Here is a 27,857-nt window from a genome sequence, read left to right as displayed (position 1 = left end):
CAGGAGGGCACAGTCACATGTTTTTTAGAAAGCTGTGGAGGCTGGGCTGTTGCACCACAACATTGGATTGAGGCTGGAAGGCTAGGTGATGGGAGAGGGGACAGAGACTCTGGAGAGAAAGTAGGTAGGACATGGGCACCAACAGGCTGTGGCTGTGGGGCGGGGGAGAAGGCAAGAGGAGAGGCTGATATCTTGGTTTCTGGTTGAGGACAGTGGGTTGATCCCCCAGACTAGGGACCTCTGCATTCCAGGGATACTGGTCAGAGTCAGAGGATTGTGAGTTAATGCATGAGAAGGGCCTTAGATGGAGGGCTGGTATACAGCAAGTGCTCAGTAAATATTTAGTTACTGATTAACAATACTATGCCATCATAATATGATGCATTATTATTATTATGTAATTATTGTTATTATTATTATGTAATTAACATTTATAGCATGGTGATCAATGGCCAGGTCACAGCCTCTGTCTTCCTACAGGAAGCCTTCCTGGATTGACTTACAGAGAGGGTAGGCAATCATTCGCAGGGCCAGAGAGCACTGGAAGAGCTCTCCTTAGAGGCTGAGGCCCTAAGAAAGGAGACATATTCCTGAGGTTGCACTCCTTGCACTTGTTTCCCTAGCTGTCCACTGTTGCCCCTGCCTGGGAGGATGGGGGGAGACTATTGGTAGATCCTCAATGGGTGGGGCACCTCAGAAATGAGCTCCTGTCCCTTGAGGTGGCTAAGAGGGCTGGGTAAGAAGTGTCACAAGGACTGCAGTTGGTTTCTTAGGCTGGGTCTCCCCCCAGTTCCACCATTTTATTCCCAGATTGTCCTACAGAGGGCAGCCAAGGCCAGAGATGGATGACAAATTGTTCTGGTCCCCACCTCCTTCTGTTTTCTCCTAAGTCTTGGAAAAGCTGGTTCCCAGCTTCAGGCAAATCTTTTCCCTCCTTGGGCCTCAGTTTCCCATCAGACCCTGCCTCACTTCCCTCCCCAGGAAAGCTTTGTGAAGGTTTAAGAGTAAAATATAAGTGCAGTTAAGGATTTCCACCTTGTACCATGTCCAGTTAATTCGATGATGACGATAATGCAAAATAACAATAGTAGTCAGTAACATATATTGATAGTTATTTAATGACCTCAAACACAGGCAATCAGTTATTCCAACAGCAAAGTGGATTTATTCAAAAACACCGCAAGAGCGGGCAGATTGGACCGTGCTTTCATGGTGAGACGTGTGCTACCCGAGTCCCAGGCTAATAATCGCCTATATAATAACTGAGGCCCGCCCCCGCAGTTCTGCTGAAGGTAGAAACAGGTATCACTTCCTTTGGGAGATGGAAGGTATGCTTGATCCTGTAGTTTGCTGATCCGTGCCTACCTGGACACTCTTTCCATCCCCTAGAACTTAATTAAGTAGGGTTTGTATATATTAATGTTCACACCTTCTAAAAGAGATATTTTTACCTGCTCCATTTTTCTGATGAGGAGACTGAGGCACAGAGAAGTCAAGTAACAATATTCCTAAACTGCTAAGTGCATGGACTGGGGTTTGAGCCTTAGCAGATTGAAATCAGGGTCCTGAACTCCCTGTGTTGCATCAAACATCCTGTAGGAACATAGTTTTTTTTTGGGGGGGGGCACACAATGAGGCATGGTGGAGACTATGGCAAGTGGTGGCTGCACTCTGTCCTCTCTGGCTAACAGCTCTGTCAACCCTCTTCTCTATTTGTGTTACCAACCCCACAATGGGGAGAGCTCCTTATTTGCTCAACAGGGGTCTCTTGTCTGGTGTCACTGGAGCCAAAGAAGTGAGACCTGTTCGACTAGCAGAGAAGAAATTTTATTGATTGATGGTGGAACAGAATAGGGAGAGTTCGTGTCCTTCAGTTACCTTCTCCCTGAGAAGAGGCAAAGAAATCTCTTTTATAGGAAAAGCAAGCAAAGAACTTAGAAAGCAGGGGGACAAGGGATGGGAATGTGTGGTTCATTTGGCAACATCTGTCACTGCATGCTTTTCCTTGGTTGTTGCTTCAGTTAGGTTCGGTTTTGTTAAGTCCTGGGATCTATCATTCTCTTTGACACTGTTATGAAAACTACAGTTCTTATTCTGTTATAGTTTGCCCTGAAAGACAAGACATATAAGCCCAACAGGTGCTGTTATTTTCTAGAGCATAAAATAAGATAACATGACTAGGTGACTGTGAGCAGTTCATTGTGCCTCAGAACATTCCTTCCACTTTACTTACTGTAAGTTTCAATGTGCTTGGAAAAGTTGTGGTGACACCTGGGTTTCTGAAAAGCCCAAATCCTCCCTGCAGCCCATAAGACAGTTACCACCTGCTCCCAGTCCCTCAGCTCCCTAGCTTCACCTCCTCCCTCTCTTCCTTTCGCTGCTCACTGTGTTCCAGTCACAGGGGTCTACCTTGCTGTTCTTCCAATCACACCAGGCAGGTCGTGCCTCAAGGCCTTTGCAGAGGCTGTTCCCTCTACCTGAAACACTTTTTCTTTTGATGTCCTTATGCCTCCCTCTTCACTCCTTTCAAAAGTATGCCAATGTCATCCCATCATCCTATTAAAAACTGCAACCACGAAAAATGGTCTTCCCACTTCCTTTCCCTGTTTCATTGTCGTCTAATATAGGTATCATTTACTTATGTTTTAAATTTATTGTCTGCTCCCCCATTCCTATGGGAGCTCTTAAAGGCAGGGATTTTCTGCGTGCGCATGTGTTTTCTCTGCTGTCCGTGGCATCGAGGGCAGCACCTGTGTTGACACCTAGGCACTCGACAATTATTTGCTGAATGAACACCCCGTGTAGAAATAGTGGAATTTAAAATAAAAATTTAAGAAACAGGGCCTCCCTGGAGGCGCAAGGGGTTAAGATGCAACCCGTGAAGCTATCCGCAGCTACTACAGCACGAGTTCGATCCCCAGCCAGGGTGCTACCCACATGGCGCGGGAGACCTCTCCTGTCTCGCCCGCTGCTCCCCTCAGCAGTGTATTTTGCTCCATCTGCCTGTTCTGCTCCCCACTCTGTCTCTGGTGAATCCTCTCACCCCCCGCGTCTCTGGCCTGTACCCCAGCTCTCGCATGCATAATCAATCTTTAAAAAAAATTAAAACACAGAAAAACAGCAGGAAAGCAAAACACGTCGGGGCCACCGCCGGCCAGCCCTCCAGCCCTCACACCACCGACCATCTCTGGCCGGCGCCCCCAGAGCTCAGGCGAGGGGAGCCCCGAGCCCCGCCCCCCGCAGGCCCCGCCCCCCGCGCCTGCGCACGCACGAGCCGTCCCTCGGGCGGGCTGGTGATGCGTATTTCCCCGCGCGGCAGGGGACACACGCACGACCCGGAAGGCCTTCCCGGCACTCTTAAGCGGGCGTGAGGGGGGCCGATGGCGGGGGGAGAGGCGGAGGCGCCGGCAAGGAGTGGCAGCGGCGGCGACTCGGGAGCCGGCGCGCCGGACTGCGGAGTGGCGCCCATTAAACGCCAGTGAGTCGCCGGGGCAGGGAACGCTCACGGAGCCCTCCCAGCACCCGTAGAGCGCCCGGAGCGGTGCATGTCGGGACGTGGGGCCCGGCCCCGGGCGGGAAGCTCCCACGGTCTTCAGTTCCAGGCGCTCCTCCGTCCGCAGCGTCAGCGGCCGTAGCTGAGATCGCGCACGTTGGCTGCTGTCACATGCAGGAAGCTTCGTGCTGGGGTGGGCGGGGCTTGCAACGAGGGCCGCAGCTGCATGCTGGGGACTGTAGTCCTAGCGTGTGGCCCGACTCGCACCTCCGGCCCGAGTTACTGGCTGGGACTTGCGTGAAGCGAGTACCGCGGGGCATGCTGGGGCGTGTGGGGGCTGAAGAGCATGCTGGGAAATGTGGCTGTTGCGGACTCCATTGCATGGCATGCTGGGACTGGTAGTTTCTTGTAGCCGAAGGCAGCCAGGGACTCGTGCCTGAGATCTGAAGGTTAGTTGAGCTAAATTACGGGTATCTGTCAGTAGGAAGCCAGGAACAAAATAGATCCTTTCTTTCTTTTTTTTTTAGAATTTTTTTTATTTACACAATAGTTGAGGTACAGGCCAGAGGCGCGGGAGGGTGAGAGGATTCACCAGCGACAGAGCAAGGAGCAGAATAGGCAGATGTACTGAAATACACTGCTGAGGGGAGCAGCGGGGAGACAGGAGAGGTCCGCCGCGCCATGTGGGCATCTCCCCGGCCGACCGGGAATTGAACCCGCGCTGCAGAGGCTGCGGACAGCTTCACAGCTCTGCGCTCAACCCGCTGCGCCACCAGGAGGCCCCAGAATAGATCCTTTCTGTGATCCGAGGTGCCCCCGGCAGGGCTGGCAGTTTGCAGAAGGAGAAGCATATAAGCAGCGTCAAGTGTTTTCAGTCTCCTTCCCCAGCGTTCATGGGGTCTGAGCTCCAAGAGGGCTCACACAACCCCTTCTTTTTTTTTTTTTTTTTTTAAGATTTTTATTTATTTATTTATACAAGCGCTGGGTACAGTCAGAAGCGCGGGAGGGTGAGAGAATTCACCAGAGCCAGAGCGGGGAGCAGAACAGGCAGACTGACGAAATACCCTGCTGAGGGGAGCAGCTGGCGGCAGGGGAGGTCTGTGCGCCATGTGGGACCCTCGCCAGTGGCCACGGATTGAACCAGCGCAGCAGAGGCTGCGGGCAGCTTCGCGGCCCAGCGCTCAACCACTGCACCACTAGGGAGGCCCCTCATGCAACCCCTTCTTTCCTTCCCTCTCTGCAATAGATACCTCACCACCAAGGAGCAGTTCCACGAATTTCTGGAAACCAAAGGACAAGAGAATCCCAACTGGGAGACAGGGGCAGGAAACCCTGGTGGCATTGATGGTGCTGAGCCTGAGGCCAAGAGGATCCGACTGGAAGATGGGCAGAAAGAGGACAAGCAGAAGGATGAGGCAGAGGAAGCCAAGGAGCAGCCACAGGCTCAGAAGAGGGCCCGGGGCCAGAACAAGGCCCGGCCCCATGTGAAGCCCACCCACTATGACAAGAACAGGCTGTGCCCCTCCCTGGTGCAGGTGAGTGTGGCCACAGGAAGGTTCACACAGGTTTTATTTTCTGGCATTTGTTAATTGTCCTCTCTCTAACCCCAACTCAATCCTCATTGTTATCCTTTCCATGTGAGGTTACTGACTTGTTTCAGGACACACAGCCAGGAAAGGGTGGATCTGGGGTTCAGATACAGGCTGCCTGCCACCCCAGCTTCTCCCTGACCTCCTGCATTGTCCGCCTGTTTTTCAACAGGAGTCAGCTGACAAGTGTCTCTTTGGTGACCGCTGCCGCTTCCTGCATGATGTGGGCCACTACCTGGAGACCAAGCCACCTGACCTGGGCCCACGCTGTGTGCTCTTTGAAACCTTTGGCAGGTGCCCCTATGGTGTCACCTGCCGCTTTGCTGGAGCCCACCTAGGACCTGAGGGTCAGAACCTGGTGCAGGCAGATTTGGTCCAGGCCCCGCCCATCCGCAACAGCCTGGACAAGGCACTGCAGCAGCAGCTGCGAAAACGAAAGGTCTACTTTGAACGTGCTGAGCAGGCTCTGCGCCAGCTAAGCAAGGGCCAGCTGCCAGGCTCCATACCCACTGCCACTGTCCCCAAGGTCATAGGGGCTGATGGTGCCCCAGGGCAGGAAAACTGTGATGCCCAACAAGCCCCACTGGAGCAGGATGCCAGTGCCCCTCCCAGCAGCCCTGTGCAGACCTGTGGGCCCCTGACTGATGAGGACATAATCAGGCTACGGTCCTGTGAGAAGAAACGGGTTCGTGTCTGGTGCTCCCTGCTGAGGACACTAGCAGTGTGTGTGAGGGGAGGGGTGAGCAGAGGGAGTTGGACACATATTCCCAACTCTAGAGGACTGTGACAGAAGTGGTGGAAAGGTTTCTTAGAAGAGGAGGCATTGGGAATGGGGTTTTGAAGGACGAGTAGAAGCTTTCTGGCAGAGGAGAAAGGTTCACTCCCCATTGGGGGATAGGTTGACAAGTGCAGAGTATCAGGGGTGTAAGGATGCTGGGCCAGTTGGAACAGGTCAAAGCATGTCACAGATGGCGGGAAGAAGGGAGACTGGAGAGGTTTCAAAGTTCCAGTTGGAGGGCAGAGCTTCACCAAGCATTTTCTTTCCCTCTAGCTGGACATCAGTGGCAAACTGTACCTGGCCCCCCTCACCACGGTAGGACCCATACAGGGTGGCTTGGGCAGTGATGTTGTGACGCTGTGGTAGTGCCTAGTGTGTGCCTCTGCCTGGAGGGTCTCGGGCTGGGCAGGAGTCTGGGATCGCTACCTGCCACACCTTCATGTCTGGGTCCTGTTGCCTTCAGTGTGGGAACCTGCCCTTTCGGAGGATCTGTAAGCGCTTTGGCGCTGACGTGACATGTGGGGAGATGGCTGTTTGCACCAACCTGCTGCAGGGGCAGACATCTGAGTGGGCCCTACTCAAACGCCACTCGTGTGAGGACATCTTTGGCATCCAGGTGGGTGTCGCCCCAAGGGAGGGAGGGAGGAAGGGCTCTTAGCTGCCAAGTTCGGGAGCACAGTTCGGGGGCAGCTTGCTCTGCTCAGTCGCTTCCCAGATCCCTCCTGCCTCAGCCACAGGTCAGAGGTGTCTGCCTCACATGCCAGAAGGACTGATGACCTTGGCCTGGGGTCACGTCAGGGAAATGGGTCACTAGCCCAAGGCTCCCCAAGGGACAGTGGCCAAAGAGATGGTCAGAGCTGACCCTCTCCCCCTGCTCTGCCGCCCGCCACAGCTGGAAGGCGCCTTCCCCGACACCATGACCAAGTGTGCCGAGCTGCTGAACCGCACCATCGAGGTGGACTTCGTGGACATCAACGTCGGCTGCCCCATCGACCTCGTGTACAAGAAGGTAGCCGCCACTTGGCCCTGGGGCAGGGTGGCAGGGCATGGGAGGGTGGGGGCCTTCATGCCTCGTTCCCCATCTGACTGCGGGCGGGGGTGGTGCTGAGCCGGCTGGGATAAGGTGGGCACTGAGGGATCCAGCCCGGATCCCACCCCGCCTTGTTCCAGTACCCTCTGTCTCTCCTAGGGCGGGGGCTGTGCCCTCATGAACCGCTCGGCCAAGTTCCAGCAGATCGTCCGCGGCATGAACCAGGTGCGCTTCCAGATCCTGCCCCGCCCCTGCCCGAGCCCGGGCCCTGCTGACCTCGGCGTCCCCGCAGGTGCTGGACGTGCCGCTGACGGTGAAGATCCGCACGGGCATCCAGGAGCGCGTGAACCTGGCGCACCGGCTGCTGCCTGAGCTGCGGGACTGGGGGACCGCCCTGGTCACGGTGGGTCTCGGGGCGCAGCGGGGGGCGGGGCCTGGGGAAGCTGGCACCCCTTCCTAACAGTCTCTCTCTCGCTGCTCCTGCTCTTCCTCTCCGGCTCTCCCTCCATGTCTGCCTCCATCTGTCTGTCTCACCGTCTCTCTCTCTCTCAGCCTGTCTTTCTCGCTCTCTGGGTCTCTCTCTGGGTCTGATGCTCCACCTCCCTGGACCCTCCCTCCACATGCGGCCGCTTCTCCCCCAGCTCCACGGCCGCTCTCGGGAGCAGCGCTACACCAAGTTGGCCGACTGGCAGTACATCCAGCGGTGTGTGACGGCGGCCAGCCCCATGCCCCTGTTTGGTGGGTCTTCTGCCGTTCAGCGCCCCCCCAGCCCTGCCGTCCAAGGCCACACACCTGCCCCACCCCTCCCTGGAACCCCTCTGCGCCATCGGGGGACCCTGGGCTGACAGGAACTCGGCGTTTCCACTGCACAGAACCCCTCGAGATCCTGCCTCTGTCCCCTCAGGGAACGGGGACATCTTATCGTACGAGGATGCCAACTGCGCCCTGCAGACCGGCGTCTCGGGAATCATGATTGCCCGGTAAGTGTGCCCAAAGAACCAACTAGAGCCCCCCATGTGCCCAACCTGCAGCTCAGGGCGAGGGCACATCTAAGCTTGGTCACATCAGCCAGTGCCCCCAGCCTGACCGACCGCCTCGCCACTGCTCTGGCAGCATGGGAGTGGCGGGGCGGGGCGTCCAGGGGAGGTGGGTCTGGGGAGGAGGTTGTGGGGGGCGTGGGCATTTCCACGGTTGTGGACGTTGGGGCTGGAACTTACGGGCTCTCTGGGTTATGTGATCACAACTGGGAGGCTTGGGACTGGGTTCAGGGGGCTGCGGCCTGCTGACCGCTGCCTGCCCCGTCTTCCCCACAGCGGCGCCCTGCTCAAGCCATGGCTGTTCACAGAGATCAAGGAGCAGCGGCACTGGGACATCTCGTCCTCCGAGCGCATGGACATCCTGCGGGACTTCACACACTACGGCCTGGAGCACTGGGGCTCGGACACACAGGGCGTGGAGAAGACCCGCCGTTTCCTCCTCGAGTGGCTCTCTTTCCTGTGCAGGTGGGCCGCGGGGACGCAGCGTGGGGGGGGGGTGTCGTGGGCCTGGTCTGACCCCACCCTGCCCGCCCGCCTGCAGGTATGTGCCCGTGGGCCTGCTGGAGCGGCTCCCACAGAGGATCAATGAGCGGCCGCCCTACTACATGGGCCGCGACTACCTGGAGACGCTCATGGCCAGCCAGAAGGCGGCGGACTGGATCCGCCTCAGGTGCCCAGGGGTGCTGGGGGGTGGGGGACCGAGCAGCCGGTGGGAGCCGCGTGCCCAGGTGCCAGGCCTGACCTGCCCCCTGCCTCTCCTTCACAGCGAGATGCTGCTGGGCCCTGTGCCACCCAACTTCGTCTTCCTGCCGAAGCACAAGGCCAATGCCTACAAGTAGTAGGAGGAGGGTGGCGGTGGGGAGGCATCTGAAACACGGAGGGCCTCCCAGTGCGTGAGATGACAATAAATTTTATTCTTGTAAGACATGGCTCTTTCTTAGACGCTGAGGCTGCCCCTTTTTGCTCCAGGGAACTTTCCCTGGACCATAGACCTGCCCTGTCCCTGGCAACACCCCCCTCCCCATTCACTCATTCTATTCCTGTGGGCTCAGAGAAGCCTTGGCCATAAAGGAGCCACCTTGACTCACCGGGGGGTCAGCCTGTGTGGGTGTGAACCCGGCCCACTGCCTGCACGAGGGCCCCTCAGGACCGTCAGCTGGGCATCGCCGGCGGGGGCAGAAGGCAGAGGCCAGGCCCAGGGTTCATCCTGCCTTTGGTGACATCTCTAGCTACCTTGGCTTCCCTGTCTGCCCGTACACCCCCACCCCCGTACCCGGAACCCAGCCAGTGGGCGGGCCACACTGGAACCCGCCGCCCAGAGTAACCGGGCAAACAGAACTCCGCAGGACTCTGACCCTGCTCCCCAGAGGGGCCACGTGTGCTCCCACCTGCCACCTTCCTGACCTCCCTGGCTGGGCCCCTTGCCTCCCTATGCAGCACCCCAAGCCCTTCTTCGCACCTGCAGTTCCTCAAGAAAGCTTCAGCCCTGGGGGCCTGGACAGCACTGAGGGGCCGGGCAGCCAGCCAGCACCCTCCTGCACGGAGCCCCTTCTTGCTGTGGGTACGAGTTGGGGGGTGGCAGCAAGTGATGGTGAACTGACGGGGTTGGGGCCCAGGGCTGTGCCCGCCAGCCTGAGGGCCCTACTGCCTGCCTCTGTCCACAGGTTCCTCCAATCTGTATCACCCCCCAAACCCTGAGAAAGAGGTGTTTCCGGCCCCTCCAGCAGGTACTGGCCTCCCCAACCCTTGATGAGGACCCGGGAGTGGGTTAGAGCAGGCAGGCCCCCCCACCCCATCCCTAGATGGCCCCCCCAAAACATGGCCCATGTCCCTGTCCCGCAAAGGGCCTCCAAACCAAGACCCCTGACTGCCATCTCCTAGAAAGACCCCCACATGCAAGGCCCAAGACATGCTAGCTCCATCCCCTAGATGAGGCCCAAAGGCAAGACCTGTGCCCCTGTCCCAAATGGGGCCCAAAGCCAGGTCTATGCCCTGTATCTCACAGATGTACCCCAAAGGTGTGGGCAGTGTTCCTTTCACACCAAACCCCCAACATGGGCTGTGGGACCAGTCAGGTGGCTTCCAGGAGCTGCTCCTCTCAGGGCTGCCCCTCCCCCACTCCTGGTCCCCAGGTTTCCAGATGGCGCCCTGTGGGTGTTTCTTTGACCCTCGCATCTACCGAATTGAGTGGGCCACCACCGACTTCGGCCAGTCGTCCCTGTACAAGCTGGCGGCAGTGGGCAGCGTGGGGCCAGCTGGGGGTCCTGCCGGGAGCCCCACCTCACCAGGCACTTACCTCCTAGAGCCCCAGCACTACCTCAAGGGCCCAGTGCCTCCCCCTCCTTACCCTAACTACCAGCCGGCGCCCGGGGGTCCCCAGTACCTCATGCCCTACTTCCCACCAGAGGGGCCGGGACCAGAGGCCCTGGGCTTTGTGGCGGATGGGGGACCCCCTGCCTTTGTGGAGCTGCCTCCAGCCTTGCTCAAGGAAGGCCTGGCCCCACCACCACCTCCCCCGCTCCCCAAAGAGAACAAGCTGCCCCCGCTGCTCATCACGCTGCCCACTGAGACCACACTGCCTCCTGGCGCCTACGGCCACCTCAAGGGCCGCCTCAGCCAGGTCCATGGGCCCGAGATGGCTGGACGGCCCGTGGAGCCCTTGGCCTTCCCCACCAAGGAGCTGCAGGGTGGTGGGGCCAGGCCAGGCCTGCTGCACCCCCTGGGCCCCAGAGAGCCCAAGGCAGCCGAGGCAGAGACAACCCCTCTGGGGGCAGGCGAGGCCAGGACCCCTGAGGCAGCCAGGGCCTTTGTGCTGCCCGAGAAGGTGCTGCTGGAGGACGCCATGAAGCTCTTTGACTGCTTGCCAGGAAGCACTGAACGTGAGGGGTCCCTGTGCAAGGCCCCGGGGCCAGCCCTGCCGGACAGCGGGGGCGGTGGGGATGACTCCTCCGGCGACATCCGCTCGCTGCACCTGCCAGACGAGCTGCTGTCCTTCGACTACAGCGTGCCTGAGATCCTGGACACGGTGTCCAACGTGGACTACTTTTTCAACTTCAAGGCGCTGGATGAGGAGCCGCCAGCCCGCCCAGGGCCCCACACCACCAGCACCACCACCGCGGCTCCCGCGCTACGGTCTGAACCGGCCGGCAGGAAGAAGGCCAGCGCCGCCTCCGCCAGGAAGGGGAGGCAGGCCAGCAAGGGCAAGCAGGCTGCAGGCCCAGCCAGCGTCACCGCCTCGGGGCCCAGGCAGGACCTGCGAACCACCCCCCATTAAAGCGTGTATGATCTCTCAGTTCAGTGTGTACTTGGTGGCATCGGGGGCCTGGTGTGGAGGGCTGTCCCCTCCCCCAGGCCCCCAGAGGACCCCAGGCCACATGCTGAAACCCGGCAGGACCCCGGCGCCTCCCAGGTGCCAGGCTTTCGAAGCAGGAATCCTGCTTTGCAGGGAATTCTAGATCCCTCGTCGCCGAACCCCGGAAAATCGGAGTCACAGGTAGGGATGAGGGGTCGTGGAAGATGCTGCCCACACTGCCTTGCACTGTGAGGATCTCCGCCCTCCGGTCCGCAGGGAAAGCCCCAGTTGCCCAGAAAGTAGCAGAACTTGCCTGGAGCCCGGCAGCAAGCAGGGCGGAGCCTGCGAGCAGCCCCCGCCTCCCCCTGCCTCTCCTTCCCCGAAGCCCCCACCAGCAGAGGAAGGGGAAGGTCTTTGAGGGGCCAGGGTGGCCAGACCTGGCCTCAGCCCACGGCCGGGGACAGGCGGACAGCATGGCGGGGAGGAAGGGACGCCAGGGGAGTGGGAGGGACCCTCGCCACGAGCAAGCAGGCAGGGCCCAGGATGAGGAGGGCAGGTGCTGATGCAGGCAGAGGCACCTGATGGTCTGGGGAGGCTGGGGGGGATGTGGAGACAGCGCCCGCCTGGCATAGGTGATGGGGTGGGCAGCGGGCACCTGAGTTTAGGTGAGGGCAGGAGGTCAGGGAGATGAAACTTGTCTCAGGAGGGGCATCCAGCAAGGCCTCGAGTGGTGGGTCCACCCCCCGCCCCCGGCCTGACCATGGTCTCTGCCTCCTGGCCTCTGAGGACGGGCACTCCCAGAGAGTCTCTGTGCCCTTCCTCCCTCGCACCTGCTGCCTCTCCACCTGGCTCCTCCTCCGCTTCTCCTTCCCTGGAAGCCTCTTGCAGGCTCTGGCCTACCTTCTGAGAGAGCTGCTGGCCACCCCTCCTCCCCTGCAGTGCGAGGTGACCCCGAGGAGGTGTTTTCCTGGTGCACACCTGTGTGTGCACTGCCTACACCTGGCTGCACAAACGTACACGCTTACGTGGACACGCTCCTATATGCGCGAGTGTCTACAGGAGCAGTAGGTCGGCGCGTGCATGGACACACATGGACATGTATGCACACGGTGGGCGTTCACACAGACGTGCACTGGTGTATACCGTGGATGCATGCACGTGTGTATGTGTTACACACGTGTGGGCACACGTCCACACCGACATTGCTGTGCGCACGTGTGTACGTGTATACACACGCATGAATAACATGTCCAGTTAGTCCTCACTTAATGTCATTAATAGGTCCTTGGAAATGCAGACTTTAAACGATGGAGAATGAAACCAATTTGGCCAGAAGTTCATGGATAAAAACCAGAAGTAAATTCCTATGGCTTATTTCTGGTCACTAACACATCACCAGACTTGTAAATAAAGATCCCACACCTGTCTGATATTCCACAATCATTTAGGGTCATACTTTGATCTGTTTTCCAACCTGCCATTCCAGTTCCAGGTCTTGGAGGCCAACGCCTCTCCTGGCAGCAGCATCTGGGGGCGCGAGGAGGGAACCAACCAGAACAGGACCCCCTTCTACACCAGGCCACTCTCCTGCACCCCCACCTTTCTCCGGCGGGGGCAGTGTGGACATGCCAGTGCACCTCACGTGCACATCTTCGGGGTGTAGGGGAAAGTGGAGTCCCCAGAGAAAACCCACCGGACTGGGGAGAACATAGTGGCGGAGCTGATCGAGGGGTCCTTGGAGCCAAACAGGCCCCGTCACAAGGCGCACACTGCTCCCCCAGACTCCCGCAAAGTGCCCAGACGCGTGGCCCACGCACAAGAGTTTTGGGGTGTATTCACTCAGGGATGAAACCCCACCGTCACTCTCACCCCCTCCTGCCAGTTTCCGCATCTCGGCCTCTGACGTCCCGCCCGTCGTCCCTGGTATGATGCGCCGGCTGGCGTGACCACCGTCCCACGGTCCCGGCGCCCAGCTTCTCCCGGCCGCACGCAACTCAGGCGCGGCCACCAGAGGAACTGACACCGGCGGAGGGAGGCAGCGAGGTGCGGGCGGTGGGAGAGGGACACGAGGCGGGGGTGCCTGCCGAGCCTGCTTCCTTTCAGATAACACTTTATTCTCAGACAAGGGGCCCGGGGCGGGGGCGGGGGGGGGGTGGCGGCAGGCATGCGGGGAGGGGTGGGGGGGCGCGCTCCGTGTCTACACTACCTCCCCTTCCTGCAGCAGAGACACCTGCAAATCTTCCTGATGTTCTTGCACAGACACATGCATGTCTTCCTGACCCTGAGGCCCAACTTGGTGTTGATCTGTCTGGGGATTGTGTAGGCCAGACACACGGACAGCAGCAAGCTCAGCATGATCGTTGTGACCCAGAACTCGAAGGAGATGGTTCTCACCGGGGAGGCCCCATAGACGAACACGCTGAAGGTGGTCTGCAGGGAGCAGTAGCTGCAGGGGGCAGACGGGGAGAGAGCGCTGGGCGCTGGCCTTGGGGCCCCAGCCTTCACCCCAGCAAAGCCCAGAGGTGGCTTCCGAAATCTCAGCATGTCTGGGTGGTAAATATTTCACGACTTGAGAGGAAGAGAAGCTCTCAGCGAGGAAGGGGAGGCGCCGGGGCTGGGGCCAAGGCCCAGCTCGCAGCGGGCTCTGATTGCCAAGGTGTCAGTACACCCTGAGATTGGGCACAGCCAACCTCAGGCTGACAATGGGGAGTCAGGAGGCTTGCAAAGCTCCCAAATGCTACTCTCTGTTACATACACGTAATGTTTGTTACACACCACACGTGCGTGACGATGGGCTCCTGGGCGCCAGTGTGAGCGGGCTGTGCTATGCCGCAATCTGCTGTGGCACTAGAGGGAAACTGGTCCTCAAGGGCTAGGACGCGACTGGCCATCACTGCCGTGCCCCCGGCCCCCGGCGCGGGCTCTGAATGAATGTTTACTGAATGAGTGAACAATGTGACCCAGAACAGAACACGCACTCTTCTGGGCACAGGCCGAGCTATTGGGGGGAAATACAGCTTGATCCAGAACCTTCCAGGTGTAGGAAGAAAGTGGGGTTTCCCCCATACCTGTGCACCAGCTCCAAGAGAGCCAGCTGCCAACCCCACTCCGACCTCCACCACGGGTGCTCCCCTTCTCACGTGTAGTGTGGATCCACAATGGAAAGGAGGAAGATGTAGATGCCGTTCCTTTGGTTGAAAGCGATCCTGTTGTCCGTGGGGCCTCCCAAGATCTGGTACTGGACGTTCGGCCAAAGCAAGGGGTCATGGTTGTCAGGGTCGTGGCAGCTCATGTAGTTCTGGGGAGGACAGAGGCGTCCCCTGGGCCCGAGGACTGGGAGGGCCCACCTGTGCCTGGCAGATGCTCTCGGCCCCAAGCGCAGTTACACGTGGGCCCCACGCAGCAAACTCTCGTGGGAGCTGGCCCGGGGCCCAGGGCCGCTGGGCGGGCTGGTCATGACCTCCATGGAGGAGCGGCTGGGCCCACAGCCCTCGTCCTGCTCTCCTCCTCCCTGCGCTCGTGGAACACTGTCCATGCACACGGGAGTGGCACTTTAAATGAGCTGATCACAGCTTATCTGAGTTTAATTTCAGTTAAAAAAAGCAGCAACTGGGACATCTCCACGCAAGCGGCGGTACCAGTGCCCGGGCCCCTTGACGACGGGAGGCAGCGCGCCTGGTGAAGCCGTGACACACGGAGGCGCTTGATTCTTGGCTTCGGACTTGCTCCAGGGCCCTGGGGGACTAGGTGGAGACGCGTAGAGGGGAGACAGGTAGAGGCACTTGGAAGACACGTGGGGGCGAGACCCGCGGGGAGGCTGACAGTGGCGCCTTCTGGATTTGTCCGCGTTGGCTCCGTTCACCAGGCCCCTTCTGCCCCCTTCCTGTGGTTCCCGCCAGAAGGTTCCTTAGACTGTGGCAAGCTCTCAGGCCCAGCTCTGGGCCAACCCTGTTTGACTGGACATTTATCCATGAGGGATGGTAACTGGGTGTTTTATGGGGAAATTATGACCCTCTCGTCTCTCTCTAGCCACACTCATCCTATTAAAGTTCTTTCACTCTAAGTGTGCTGGGCGTACACGGATGGCCAGACCCCGTTCGAGCGTGCAAGTCTGGGGGTTCCAGGGTGCTCCTTGCTCTGCCCACTAACAAAACCAACGTCACCAGTAAAACAAATGATCAAAGGCATCTGGTGGGAGGGATGTAACAGCAAACACAGGCAAGGGGGGGGTGGGGATGGCTTCCGCTGCGGGCAGCGCGCGCCCCCTGTCGGCCGTGTTGCTGCACTGCGCTGTGTTGGTGCCCCTGGTGAGAGCAGGCCTTGGGGGACATGGACACCGGGGATTTGCAGCCAGAGAGCTCACCACAGAGCGGGATTTCTTTCTTATAATGAGAGCATGCCCCTGTTTGTCAACTGCGTGTGAACCAATGTGCATTATAGAAACGTTTGCTGAGCAGGCCGTGAATTGAATCAGTCTCCCAATGAATGGGCTTTTGAATGGTTCCAGAATTTTGCACATTTCCAGCAATGCCCCACAGCACCCCGGGGAGGGCACCTCCGAATCCTCGGTCACTTCCCACAGGACTTGGCTCCAGGCCCAAGGGGTCCCTATGAGCTCCCATCCCTTGACCTCCTGACTGAGCCCTTGTGCCCCTCTCTCCAATCCATGTGCTGAAACTTAACTCCCCAGGAGGAGGTGGGCGGGCACTGGGGGTGATTAGGTCAGGAGGATGGAGCCCTCAGGAATGGGAGTAGCGCCCTAGAAGAGACCCCAGAGAGCTCCCTGCCCTTCCTGCCATGTGAGCGCGAAACAAGAGGCACCTCTAAGCAGGAGCTGGGACTCACTGACACCAAACCTGCTGGCGCCCTGATCTTGGACTTGCAGCTTCCGAAACCACAAGGAATAAATTTCTGCTGCTTGGGAGCTGCTCTCACAGCCCAGACGCACTGGGACTGCCCTCCCCTCCTCCCCCGCCCCACACACACCCCGGGGGTGACCAGTTGTCACCCTCTGGTGATCCCTGATGTGTCACTCAGAGCTTCTTTTGGGGACTCGCCAGCATAAAGAGTACCTCTCGGCTCCAGGAGAAGGCGTCGTCCTTGAAGCTGCCCTTTCTGATGGTGCTCCAGTTCTGGGGCTGCGAGGAACAGTGCGCGGTGTGGGCGGTCAGGGAGTACTTGTACGTGAACAGCCCGTTCAGCTCCAGCAACACGTATTCCGCCTCGACTATCTCCTGGAAGCTCTCTCCGCGCCACCTAGGACACACGGCAGGGCGGGGCTGAGGGCGGCCGGGGCATGCGGCCTGACGTATGGAGAGACCTTTTTGGGTGTATGTGAGGGGGTGGCAGAGCAAGGCAGGTCCCCCACCCCCTGGCCTCACCGGATTGACATTTCAGAGTCAACAGGTGAGTGCGCAGCAGCAGGTAAGGGCAGAGTGGGGTGGCAGGTGCCAGGAGCGCCTCTGAGGATTTTCTGTGGAGTGGCCACTAAAGGGCTCTCTGAGAAAAGGGCACATGAGCAGAGAATAGATGTAATGTTCTAGACTCTTCAGTAAGCCAATAAACAACCCAAACCCTTCACACCTGTCCTCTGGTGTTTTTCTGCACACTGGCAAGCGTAGAGTTTAGGGCTGCTAATTAGTGTTGTTCGAAATCGTCACATGCACATTTTGTGTCCTCTGCTGACAGTGCAAAAACTGGATTTTAGAGAGGTGTGTGTGCAGTGTGTGTGCCTGTGCACTCACCCACCTTGAGTGCCATGTGTGCATGTGGACTTGTGTTTGTGGGGATGCACTGAAGGCACGTGGGTGGGGTGTGTGCAAGCGTGCGTGTGTGTGCTTGCACACACGTACATGATGCATTGTGTGCTGTGCATGTGCAAGTGTGTGCAGGCCTGTGTGTCTGGGCATGTGAGTTCTTGGGTGTGTGGCATGAGTATGTGTGGGTGGTGCACATGCGAAGGTAGAGAATAGCTGCTCCCAGAGAAACAGAATCTGGTTCCAAACTGACACTCAGGAACAGGCACCTGACAGCTTCAGCCATCGCCAGTGCCCCGTCCACGCAGAAGGGTGCTTGGAGCCTCGCTTCCAGAAACCTTTCCCTTCTTCCTCTTCAGCTGCATGCACTCATGGCCCTGGACCTTTTCCGAAACCTCAGATGCCCCATCTTGTCCTTGGCATCTGTTTTCTTTCTCTTCACAGCACTTCTGGCTGGCTCTGCCTTTTGCAGGACGCGGGTCCTGAGGTCACCTGGCCACTCAAGCTTATACAGTGACTGTGTTGAGATTTTATTCTTTTTTTTTAAAGATTTATTTATTGATTGATACAAGCACTGGGTACAGTCAGAAGCGCGGGAGGGTGAGAGAATTCACCAGAGCCAGAGCGGGGAGCAGAACAGGCAGACTGACGAAATACATTGCTGAGGGGAGCAGCGGGCGGCAGGAGAGGTCTGTGCTCCATGTGGGACTCTCGCCTGGGGGCCGGGGATCGAACCGGCGCTGCAGAAGCTGCGGGCAGCTTCACAACCCAGCACTCAACTGCTGCGCAACCGGGGAGGCCTGAGATTTTATTCTTGACTATGTCTTTCTATTCTGAAATAGTTCGTGACTAACAAGATGTTGCAAAAATAGTACATTGAGCCCCTGCACACCCTTCACCTGGCATCCCCCAGGTGTGAGATCACAGCCACGTGCTAAATCAGAAAACTCAAGTCCTTTATGCTTGTTTTATGTTCGCCACAGTCTGTGAGGTGGGTGATGTCGTAGTTGAGAGAGGAGGGATTTGAGGCACAGCAATAAAGTCACCTCCCAAGGTCCCTTGACACAGAGCCTTGTGTGGGAGCCAGGGAATCCAGCCGCTTCCCTCTGCTGTCTGCTCCCCTGGGACACTCTGAGCTGGGGAGGGCTGGGCTAACTGAGTGTGTGACATCAGAAAAGGCACCATTTTAGAATAATGAGGGGCAATTCTAGCCAAACACATAGAGGGGACAGAAGAGCTGGGGCCCAGTTCCAAAGCCCAGTGCCAACCACAGCACTCACACACATGTCCCTGGACCCCAGAGGTGCCAAGTACCTGCTGGTCATCCTCCACCGCCTTGCCCAGCTGATCACACTGTCACCCTCACCCACCACCCCCTAAGGCTTCCCTCTCTGCTCCTCAGTCTCATCATCCCCGGAGAGCACACAGGCCGGGGTGTGGGGGGCCGTGGCTGCGCTGTGTCCTGGCATTAAACATCCCCCCTCTCCCCACCCAGAAGCCCAAGGCTCATCCTTGGTCTCTGATCACCATACTAGGGTCTGTGGATTTCACCCCCTAAAGTTCTCTCCTATTACCCCCCCTCTGCTTTCCATGCCCACCTCACCTACTCCAGGTCAGACCCCCAACTTGCCTTCATTCACCTGTCTCCTGGCGCATCTGCCTGCCTGCCGCCGTATCCAGATTCTACCCCCTTGCCCTCATCTGTGCTCCTAACCTCTCCCACCAACGTACCATGTGGCCTCTGGATAAAACCCTCCAAGGGCCCCCTTTCGTACAAATAAAACCCCAGGCTTTAGAGTTTTGATATTTGAAGTCCAAAGACAAAATCCTGACCTCCTCATCTCCTGCTCCTCCCCCCATGCAGCCAGCTGCTCAGCCAACATATGGGAGCCAAGCTGGGTCCTCCCCTCTCCTTCCTGACCCTGTCAACAGGCCCGATGACTTCTCATCAAAGCCAGCCCAAACCCTCGTTGGGCCTTCCCGCGCCTGCTAACACAATAACAACGGGTCCTCAAAGACATCCACACCTGGAATGTGCTGTGAAGCTTAGTTTTCCATGTCAGTGCGACTAGGCCCCGGCTCCAGCTATTTAACCAAATGCTAGTCTAGGTGTTGCTGTGAGGTGCTTTGTAGACGCATCCTTTTAAAGTTAATCAGATTGAACTCGCTAATACGAGTGGGTCTTGTCTAATGAGCCTAAAGCATTGAGAGCAAAAGCTGAGGTTTCCAGAAAAAAGAAGCAATTTTGGGCCTCCCCATGGCGCAGCGGTTGAGCGCTGGGTTGAGAGGCTGTCCGCAGCCTCTGCAGTGCCGGTTCGATCCCCAGCCGCCGGGTGAGGGTCCCACATGGCATGGCAGACCTCTCCTGTCTCGCCCGCTGCTCCCCTCAGCAGTGTATTTCGGTCGATCGGCCTATTCTGCTCCCTACTCTGTCTCTGGTGAATCCTCTGCCCCCCCCCCCCACCTCTGGCCTGTACCTCAGTTCTTGTATGCATAAATAAATAAATCTTTAAAAACAAAAAAAAAAAAGAAAAAGAAAATGTGCCAGGCACTGAACTGAGCCACTGGCCTACAAGCACTTATTTAAATTAATTCTAATTAAATAAAATTGAAAAGCCGGCTTTTCGGGTGCACTGGCCACATTTCAAGTGCTCTGTAGCCACAAGTAAGTCATGGACACTGGATCGGAGGATGCAGATTTATGGAACATTTCCCTTACCACAGACAGTACTCTGGGCAGAGCTGGCCTGGGGTTATAATGGAGTCAAGACTCTGGCCCTGAGGAGCCGGGGCCTGTGGTACCCTGGATCATAAACCACCCACATAAATGCAGAAATGACACAGCGGAGGTTGCAGATACAATGAAAAAAGATAGAATCCACGGAAAGGGGACAAACTGTGTCTCCCCAAATTCCTATGTTGAAGCCCTAACCCTCTATTTGGAGGTGACAACTTTAAGGAGGTAGTTAAGGTTAAATGAGGTCACATGGGTCCTGATTGGATGGGGAGACATTTGCGCGCTTTTGTGCTGCGTCAGGACCCCGGAAGGAGCCGCCATCGCACCATCAGCGAGCAGAAGAGGGAGCCTCGGGGGAAACCTGCGCGCCACCCCCTGACCCTGGACCCCTGGCCTCTAGCACTGGGAGACAATCCACTTTTAAGTCTAAGCCCTGCCTCCCCCAAGCCCCAGGGCCTGCGGCGTGGTGAAGGGGGAGGGGGCGCTGTGGGAGCTGAGAGCCAGAGCTGGGCAAGCCTGGTGTGCTGGCAGGAGGGGGAACAACGAAGGCAAAGCCGGGGGGCCTGTGGGTGTGGAGAGGTCTGAAGGTAATGGGGGGGGGGTGCCAGGCTGATGCCCCGCTATGCCCCACTGGGACTTACAGCTCCACCACGGGCTTCCACAGAGAGTGGTAGTAGACCAGGAGCGGGCACCCCAGCCTCTCGTAGCGGTAAGACACCACCAGGTCCACGTCGGCCTTATGTCCTTCATAGTTGGGGTCATAGGCTTCCCTGCGGAAGAGCAGGACGCAGGGGTGGGGTGAGCGGCCTCCAGGTGCCCCAGATGTCCACTGGCCTGGGTCTCTACTCTCCAGGGTGGGTCGCTGCAAGAGGAGGGGCATCTGGGGAATGCTCAGAACGAACCTGGGATCCCCTGGGCACCCTGGTGCCCACATGTTGTCAAACATTGTTCTGGAAGTTTCTGTGAGAGTGTTTTTGGTGGATGAGATTAATATTTGCATCAGTGGGCTTTGGAGTAAAGCAAATTACCCTCCTAAATGGGGGTGAAGTTGAAGGTCTAAGCAGAGAAAAAGACTGACCTCCCCTTCCCCACCCCTGGAGCAAGAAGGAACTCTGCTGGGAATGCTTCCCAGTCTCCAGCCTGCTGCTGTGGCTTTGCCCCAGAAAGGGCTTTCGTGTCTGGTGCCAAGAAGGCCGAGCCCCACCGCCTGCTGTGAGGCGGCACCCGGGACCGCCATGCTTCCTAAGGGCTGTTTCCTCTGCTACCCCGCCACCCTGGGCGACAGCATCTCGCTGAGTCCACCACCCAGATGGTGACCATTCCCCTGCGTGAAAAGCAGGCTGGGGTGTGACGGGGGCAAGGCAGGACTTTCAGAGCCTGGGCAGCTGGGCCTGGCGCATCACGAAATCACTGACTCCCTCAAGGTCAGCCTCCCCTACCTGCCCTGAGTCCCACTGGCCAGATGTCAATTAGAAAACGATTTTTGATTTGTCTTTGGCACACGCATGCCAAATGGTGATGAGTGGGGGGCAGAGGGGTGGGCAAAGCCTGGGCTCACTTCTCGATGACGTAGTAGTAATTCTCCTGAAGGGTCCTGGGATCGAGGATGCCTTTGGAACAGGCCGAGACTTTGCTGCAAACAACAGAAGATGGTGAGAATCTCTCTCTGACCTCACACAGAACTCAGTTTTTCCCTTTAACATTATATATCCCCAATGGGTTTGGTTTTTTGAACCATTTCCTTTTTATTCACTGATTTTCCAAGATGCTCCAGGCTCATCTGGTATCTTCTTGTCACACATAAAATCAGCTGCTTCCCCAAAGAGCCCTGATTCCTTGGCCTGGAAAATGGTTTGGAGGATAAATCTGGGTCTGACTTTGAGGTGATTCCCTCGTTTTCTTCGGACTGTCCCATCTGCATGTGCATCCTTGGGCAGTGAGGCTCATTTTTGCCTGATTTTGAACTTGCACGGATAGGCTCACGGAGTCTGTGTCCGTGTGTGTCTTCCCCGCCCCGTCCACATTTGTACCATCCATGCCCATTCACTGCCTTGATGGTTTTCATTGTCATGAGAGCCCCTGTATTAAAACACCATGCTCAGTTTTCTCCACCCCTAATACTTTATTAGTTAGGCCTGTGTCTTGTGAGGTGGCCTCCAGAGAAGGGGTCACCATTTACCAGCTCCCAGGTGGAAGCATGAGAAGTCCTTGATCTTCCCCCAGGAAAACTGTGGGGTTCTAAGGGGCAGGTCTGCCCTGTCCTGCATCAGCACAGGGTACCCAGACAGGGGCACAGGTAAGGGCCAGCACCAGGGCTGGCCAAGCCTGCTGCCTGATTGTATCTAGACAACTGGCCACATGGGGCTCGTGTCCTGCCTGGCTTCCAGACAGTGGGACAGGCTTCCCCAGCTCTTCAGTGCACCGGAAAGCCTGGACCGTCATAAGACCTGGACCGTCACGAGGCCTCATCCACAGGACGCCCCCCAGGTGAACCACTCACGGTGACCTGTCGAAGGACACCCGGCCGTCAATGATAGAGGCGATGCCCTCATGTCCCTGCAGCACATGGTAATCAGGGGACACGTTGCTGGTCATATCAGCCAGCAGGTGGGTGTTCAGGGGGTCTTCTGGGTGGGTGAGGGGGTTGTTGATCCAAGCTAGGGTTCTCAGCACCCACCATACTCAGTGTAGCCATCTGCCTGCCAGTGGGTTTTGAGTTGGCTTGATTCAGGCTTGGAGCTATTAAGAATCAAAACTGAGGGCCTCCCTGGTGGCGCAGCGGTTGAACGCTGGGTTGCGAAGCTGCCCGCAGCCTCTGTGGCGCCGGTTCGATCCCCGGCTGCTCCCCGGCCACCGGAGGAGGGTCCCACATGGCGCGCAGACCTCTTCTGCCGACCGCTGCTCCCCTCAGCAGTGTATTTCTTCATCAGTCTGCCTGTTCTGTTCCCTGCTCTGGCTCTGGTGAATTCTCTCACCCTCCCATGCTTCTGACTGTACCCAGTGCATGTATAAACAAAAACAAACAAATAAATAAATAAGTAAAAACATGCCTCTATTTAAAAAAAAAAAGAATAAAAAACTGAGACCATTTTGGACCATATACAGGTGCACATGTGCGTGAGCAGCATTGCCAGGATGAAAGGTGTGCTTTCCAGAACAACTGAGAACATGTGCACACCAGGCAGCAGCCAAGGGCGCCCCATCCTTACTAGCAGCTGGTACTGGCCAGGCTTTAGAAATGTGGCCACGTTGGTGGTAATTAGTTTTCTTTTTCATTTCCCTGACTATTAATGGGGCTTGACCATCTTTCCAGCACCTTTTAATAAGTTCTTATGTTTATCAGTGCTCTGAGGTGTTCATTTTTCGAAAGGGCCTGTTCAAGTCTTTTACCCATATTTCCTATTAGTCATTTTGTTACTGATTTGTAGGAATTGCTCATATGTTCTGGATACAAGTCCTTTATTGGTGACATTTGTGGTAAATATCTTTTTGCATCGTAGTTATAAAAAAAACTTTCCTGCAGGTATCTTCTAAATATATAAATGATTGGTTCAGTAAAAGATTCCTATCTCTTTGCAGGGCGATTTGTCACCTGACTGTTACCACTGTTGGGAAGTGGGTCCCTGAAATTGGCTCCTGAGCCCTGTTAAATCTTCGGGAGTTTTGTGAGCCAGTTGCTGGCTCAGGCTGGGCGCATCACACCATGGGAGGTGGTAAATGCTCCGAACCAGGTACTGATCGCTGGTGGGTGTTACATGCTCAGCATGCACGGCTGCCTGAGGGGGAGGGAGGGCAATGTGGCGATCTCCTGGTTTCTTCCCTTTTCTTTTTTAGATTCTTTTGCTGCAGCTGCCTAGGATAACTATGGTTACTGAAAGGCAAACTTCCCCAGTTTTTCTGCCAGGCATTTATTTATTTATTTATTTATTTATTTATTTATTTATTTATTTATTTATTTATTTATAAGATTTATTTATTTATTTATACAAGCACTGGGTACAGTCAGAAGCGCGGGAGGGTGAGAGAATTCACCAGAGCCAGAGCGGGGAGCAGAGCAGGCAGAAGGACCAAGTACACTGCTGAGGGGAGCAGCGGGCGGCAGGAGAGGTCTGCGCGCCATGCGGGACCGTCACCCGGCGGCCGGGGATCGAACCGGCGCTGCAGAGGCTGCGGGCAGCCTCACAACCCAGCGCTCAACCGCTGCGCCACCGGGGAGGCCCACTGCCGCCATTTAAACCAAAAGTTCCTGCACAATTTTGATTAAAATGAGGAATTGGGGGACTGAAAAGAAGAAATCAAAGGGGTAAGTGATTAGGGAGGAGGGAGAAAATGTGACTGTCACCAAATCAGGGAAGGAAGGGAGGCCACTGTGTCAGAAACTCAAAACTTCACCTATTAGTATTAACTATTGAACTGTTAATTGTGGAAATGTTAAACATATACTAAAAAGTAGGCAGGACACACTCATGCACCTACAACAGTGGCCACCTTTTGACCCAGCCTGCCCATCTCCCCAATCCCCCCAGTGTCAACATGCTTACTTCTGAACGACGATCTTTTTTGTTATGTCACACCCGACTGAAATGATGGCCGACTGCAGAGGAAGGAGACAAGGAAGCTGAGTGAGGCCAGGAAGGGCGACCCATAGCCCAGCCATGCCGAAAACCCACATGGGCACATCGCATCCGGGAGGGGTGGGGGACGGCACGGTGACCCAGGAGCCTGGGGCTCAAGGTAACCACAGCTGCTGCCATAGAGCCTGTGCCCCGAGAGCCCGCGGGAGCTCTGGGGATGCGGCTAAGTCACCCCATCACCAGCCTACCTCTCAGTGGCTTCCGAGGGACCTCAACCCAGCACAGCGCTAGGCACAACGGGGCAAGGGGTGAAAGGGATGGATGAAGAAGGTGCGAGGAGTGAACAGCAAGGAGAGAAGAGAGGTAGAGTGATGTGGGGTTCGCCCGACAGCCTGAGGTACATGCTCTGCAAACAGGTGTGATGGTGCCCTCGGCAGCACCGCAAACAACGTACATTCACACATCAACCCACACACGGTGTTCATCGTGCTGTCCCCCGGAATGACCACAAAATGGAAGGAACGTAAATGTCCATCGACAGATGAACTGGTTTCAGTTCCCTGAACCACCAGGGAATTGTTTCAGAGAGCTGAGAACAGTTGTTGTCAGTCTAAAACCACTGGACAGAGACTTGGTATTGGAAAAAGGTTTGTACTGGGACAAACATGGATTTACCATGGAACAGAATGCAAGATTTGTATCAATTTTTAAAACTGGAGTAAAATACACAACACATAAAATGTGCGCTCAGCCGCGCACGGCTCAGTGGCGTGAGCTCATGCAGCTGGTGTGCGGCTGTCCCCACCCTCCCTCTCCAGAACTTTCTCATCTTCCCAAACTGGAACTCTGTCCCCACTTAACAATCACTCGCAGCCCCTGGCACCCACCCTCTACTTCCTGTCTCTGTGGATGTGACTCCTCTGGGGACCGCCTATGAGTGGAAACAGGCAGCGTTTGTCCTTTTGTGTCTGGCATATTACACTGATATAGTGACCTCAAGTCTCATCCAGGTGGTAGCCTGTGTCAGGATTTCCTTCTTTTTTTGAGACTTAATAGCGTTCCACTGTGTGGCTGACCCATGGTTTGTTTATCCATCTATTATTGATGGACATTTACGTTCCTTCCAGTTTTTGGCCATTGTAAATAACACCATTTTGAACACTGTGTGTAGGTTTTGTGTGGATGTATGTTATTTTCATTTCTCTTGGGGACATCAAGGAGTGCTATCATCTGAGTCGAGCAGAAGCTGTTCTGTAGATGACCAATAAGGAATGGGGCTGTCATGCCTGCTCCCAGGATGGTGGGTCATGAGGGGCAGCCCTGAGGGATAATGATGAGGGGAGAGACAGTGACCTCAGCAAACAGGATTGGGTCATCTCCATTTCCAGATTCTGAACTGGGGGATAAGGGAACCAAGACCTGCTGCAGCTACTCTTAACCATAGTAATAAAGGATATGGGACACCAAAAATCTGGGACATACCACAGGCTTGAGGTCCACACATGAAAGTTCCTTATTGGCTAAGTCCACAGTTATGGTAGACATTGTGGGTCTCTTTATGCTGCAAGGAAATGGAGATGTGTGTTATTACCACCAGTGTGCCAATAAAAAGCGAACCCATCCATCCATCCATCCATTCCTTCCAGAATATTGACTGAAAACCTCTGCTCACACATGGTGGTCCTGCCTTCCCTCAAGTTTCTATCTCTTCTATCAACTTTGGGTTTTTTTAATATTTAATTTTATATAATTCTTATATCATTTTTCATTTTTGCACAATGGATGCATTTTCATTTTGGTTATATTCCCCATACAATTGCAACCCCCCTTATTTTGACCCTAATCCTTCCTCTCCCTGCCCCTCTCCCCCCCGCCCCCACTGTGTGTCTCTGGTCCATAGTTGCTTGTTGATTTTGATTTCTACTTTGTATTAATTAGTCTTTTTCCTGGTCCCTTATTTAGGTTTTCTAAATTCCTGCTATGAGTGAGACCATCCAGTATTTTTCTTTTTCTTTCTGGCTTATTTCGCTGAGCATGATCCCTTCTAGCTCCATCCATGTTGCTGCAAACTGCATGAGTTTATCTTTCTTGATTGCTGAGTAATATTCCATGGTGTATATGTACCACATCTTCTTGATCCAGTCATCTATTTTTGGGCAATTGGGCTGTTTCCATAGCTTAGCTATTGTAAATAGTGCTGCTATATCTTCTATCAGCTTTGTTAACTCATTGAGAAGAACATCTGATATTCAATTTTTAAAAATTTCCCCCCTCCCCCTATACTCAGTTTTATTATCACCTACCTGCATATGTTTTCTCACTATTCTCTTAATAGCGTTTGTATCCTTACCTTTACCTATGGTTTCTTCTCCTTTTGTTTAATTCTCCTTTTGATCATTCATCAGGATTGTAGGGTTTTATCTATTAAATGGACTTTCTGAAGAATCAGCCTTAATTTTCCATGTGACATTTTACTGTCTTTTTGCACTTTAATAAATTTCAGATTTGCACTTTTATAAATCCCCTTTGCATCATTTCTTTTTGCTGTTCATGATGTATCTTAAGTTGTTAGTTCATTTGTCTTCAGTCCATTCCTCATCCTTCTCCCCACACGCCAAAATTAAAGTGCTTGGGATGTGAATTTTCCTAATTTATTTTAATTGTATTTTGTGAATGTTTTGATTCATGGATTTTTATAAGGGTGTTTTTTAATTTCCAAGTAAAGGGGAATTTTGTTATTGGTGTGGTTTTTGGTCTCCTTTTCGTTGTTGAGTTCTAGTTTTATTGAATTAAGTTCCCAGTTACTCCACTCCCTCCTACTGCAGGGTATTTGCATGTGTTTCTCCCCCTTCCTGGACACCTTTCCTTTCATCTCTTTAATGCCATCTCAGATCATGTTGCATTGACCTCCCTGAGCAGATCTCCCTGGACTTTCCGGATGGCCTCCCAGACCCCAATGGAATCTCAAAGGCCCTGGAACTTTCCTCAGCCAGTGGAACTGTGTTGGCCATTCTGTGCTGATTTTCAGCACCAACGTCTGCCTCAGTCCCTGAAAATAACTGCAGTCATGTGCCATGTGATCACACTGCAATCAAAGGCAGACCACGTATGTGCAGGCAGTGCTGGTAGTCTGTGCCACCTGGGTTTACGTAGTGATGCTCTGTGAAATTCATGCAATGACGACATTCACTCAATGACGACATTGCCCGACAACACATTTCTCAGAACTTGTGCTGCATATCCTTGCCTCCTCCCCATGTTGGTCAGTCTCTCTGGGGGTCCCCCTCCTCTCTGTTGAGGGCACACTTCCCTCCTGGTCCCTCAGAGCAGCTGGAACTACCTCATCCCACCCCCATATGCCAGCCCCTGGCTCCCACCATCTACTTCCTGCCCCTAACAGATGTGACTCTGGGGTCTCCTGCGAGTGGCTCACACAGCACTTGTCCTTGTGTGTCTGGCTTATTTCACTGAGTGTCATGTCCTCAACCTCTGTCCACATTGTAACCGGTGTCAGCATGTCCTTGCTTTTTCAGGGTGAGGAATATTCCATCACGTGGCAGGACCCCACTGC

The 27,857-nt window shown here is 55.6% G+C and overlaps 3 protein-coding genes across 5 annotated transcripts in view; 2 read left to right on the top strand and 1 right to left on the bottom strand.

The window, feature by feature from the left end:
• The first annotated feature begins 3,380 nt into the window (after nucleotides 1-3,380).
• Nucleotides 3,381-9,115, top strand: DUS3L (dihydrouridine synthase 3 like). 2 transcript variants are annotated; one of them, XM_037505166.2, is made up of 13 exons: nucleotides 3,381-3,478; nucleotides 4,740-5,028; nucleotides 5,255-5,767; nucleotides 6,134-6,175; nucleotides 6,324-6,476; nucleotides 6,753-6,869; nucleotides 7,050-7,115; nucleotides 7,183-7,293; nucleotides 7,532-7,628; nucleotides 7,795-7,870; nucleotides 8,204-8,392; nucleotides 8,469-8,597; nucleotides 8,694-9,115. In XM_037505166.2, the coding sequence occupies exons 1-13, from the start codon at nucleotides 3,381-3,383 to the stop codon at nucleotides 8,764-8,766; spliced, it is 1,953 nt and encodes a 650-aa protein (XP_037361063.1). In that variant the 3' UTR covers nucleotides 8,767-9,115. The 2 variants fall into 2 exon arrangements, with proteins under 2 accessions (XP_037361063.1, XP_054549045.1); XM_054693070.1 differs by having other exon boundaries at nucleotides 5,255-5,821.
• Nucleotides 9,116-9,132: 17 nt separating this feature from the next.
• On the top strand, nucleotides 9,133-11,209 carry PRR22 (proline rich 22). Its single transcript, XM_037505169.2, has 3 exons — nucleotides 9,133-9,488; nucleotides 9,592-9,654; nucleotides 10,060-11,209. The coding sequence occupies exons 1-3, from the start codon at nucleotides 9,359-9,361 to the stop codon at nucleotides 11,199-11,201; spliced, it is 1,335 nt and encodes a 444-aa protein (XP_037361066.1). The 5' UTR covers nucleotides 9,133-9,358; the 3' UTR covers nucleotides 11,202-11,209.
• Nucleotides 11,210-13,379: 2,170 nt separating this feature from the next.
• CATSPERD (cation channel sperm associated auxiliary subunit delta) overlaps nucleotides 13,380-27,857 on the bottom strand; it is a 41,735-nt gene continuing 27,257 nt past the window's right edge. For both annotated transcript variants that reach the window (XM_037505164.2, XM_037505163.2), the window contains exons 16-22: nucleotides 25,769-25,847; nucleotides 24,254-24,306; nucleotides 21,271-21,345; nucleotides 20,354-20,482; nucleotides 16,292-16,475; nucleotides 14,360-14,517; nucleotides 13,380-13,665 (exon numbers count right to left, since the gene is read on the bottom strand). In XM_037505164.2, the coding sequence (XP_037361061.1) occupies nucleotides 13,422-13,665; nucleotides 14,360-14,517; nucleotides 16,292-16,475; nucleotides 20,354-20,482; nucleotides 21,271-21,345; nucleotides 24,254-24,306; nucleotides 25,769-25,847 (922 nt within the window). In that variant the 3' untranslated portion in view covers nucleotides 13,380-13,421. The remainder of the gene's footprint in view (nucleotides 13,666-14,359; nucleotides 14,518-16,291; nucleotides 16,476-20,353; nucleotides 20,483-21,270; nucleotides 21,346-24,253; nucleotides 24,307-25,768; nucleotides 25,848-27,857) is intronic.

This window comes from Talpa occidentalis, unplaced genomic scaffold (genome assembly GCF_014898055.3).
Source record: "Talpa occidentalis isolate TD23 unplaced genomic scaffold, MPIMG_talOcc4v2.1 talOcc4.12, whole genome shotgun sequence".
Lineage (NCBI taxonomy): Eukaryota > Metazoa > Chordata > Mammalia > Eulipotyphla > Talpidae > Talpa > Talpa occidentalis.
The sequence above is the reverse complement of the archived record's forward strand: the minus strand, read 5'-3'. Positions and strand labels throughout refer to the sequence as shown.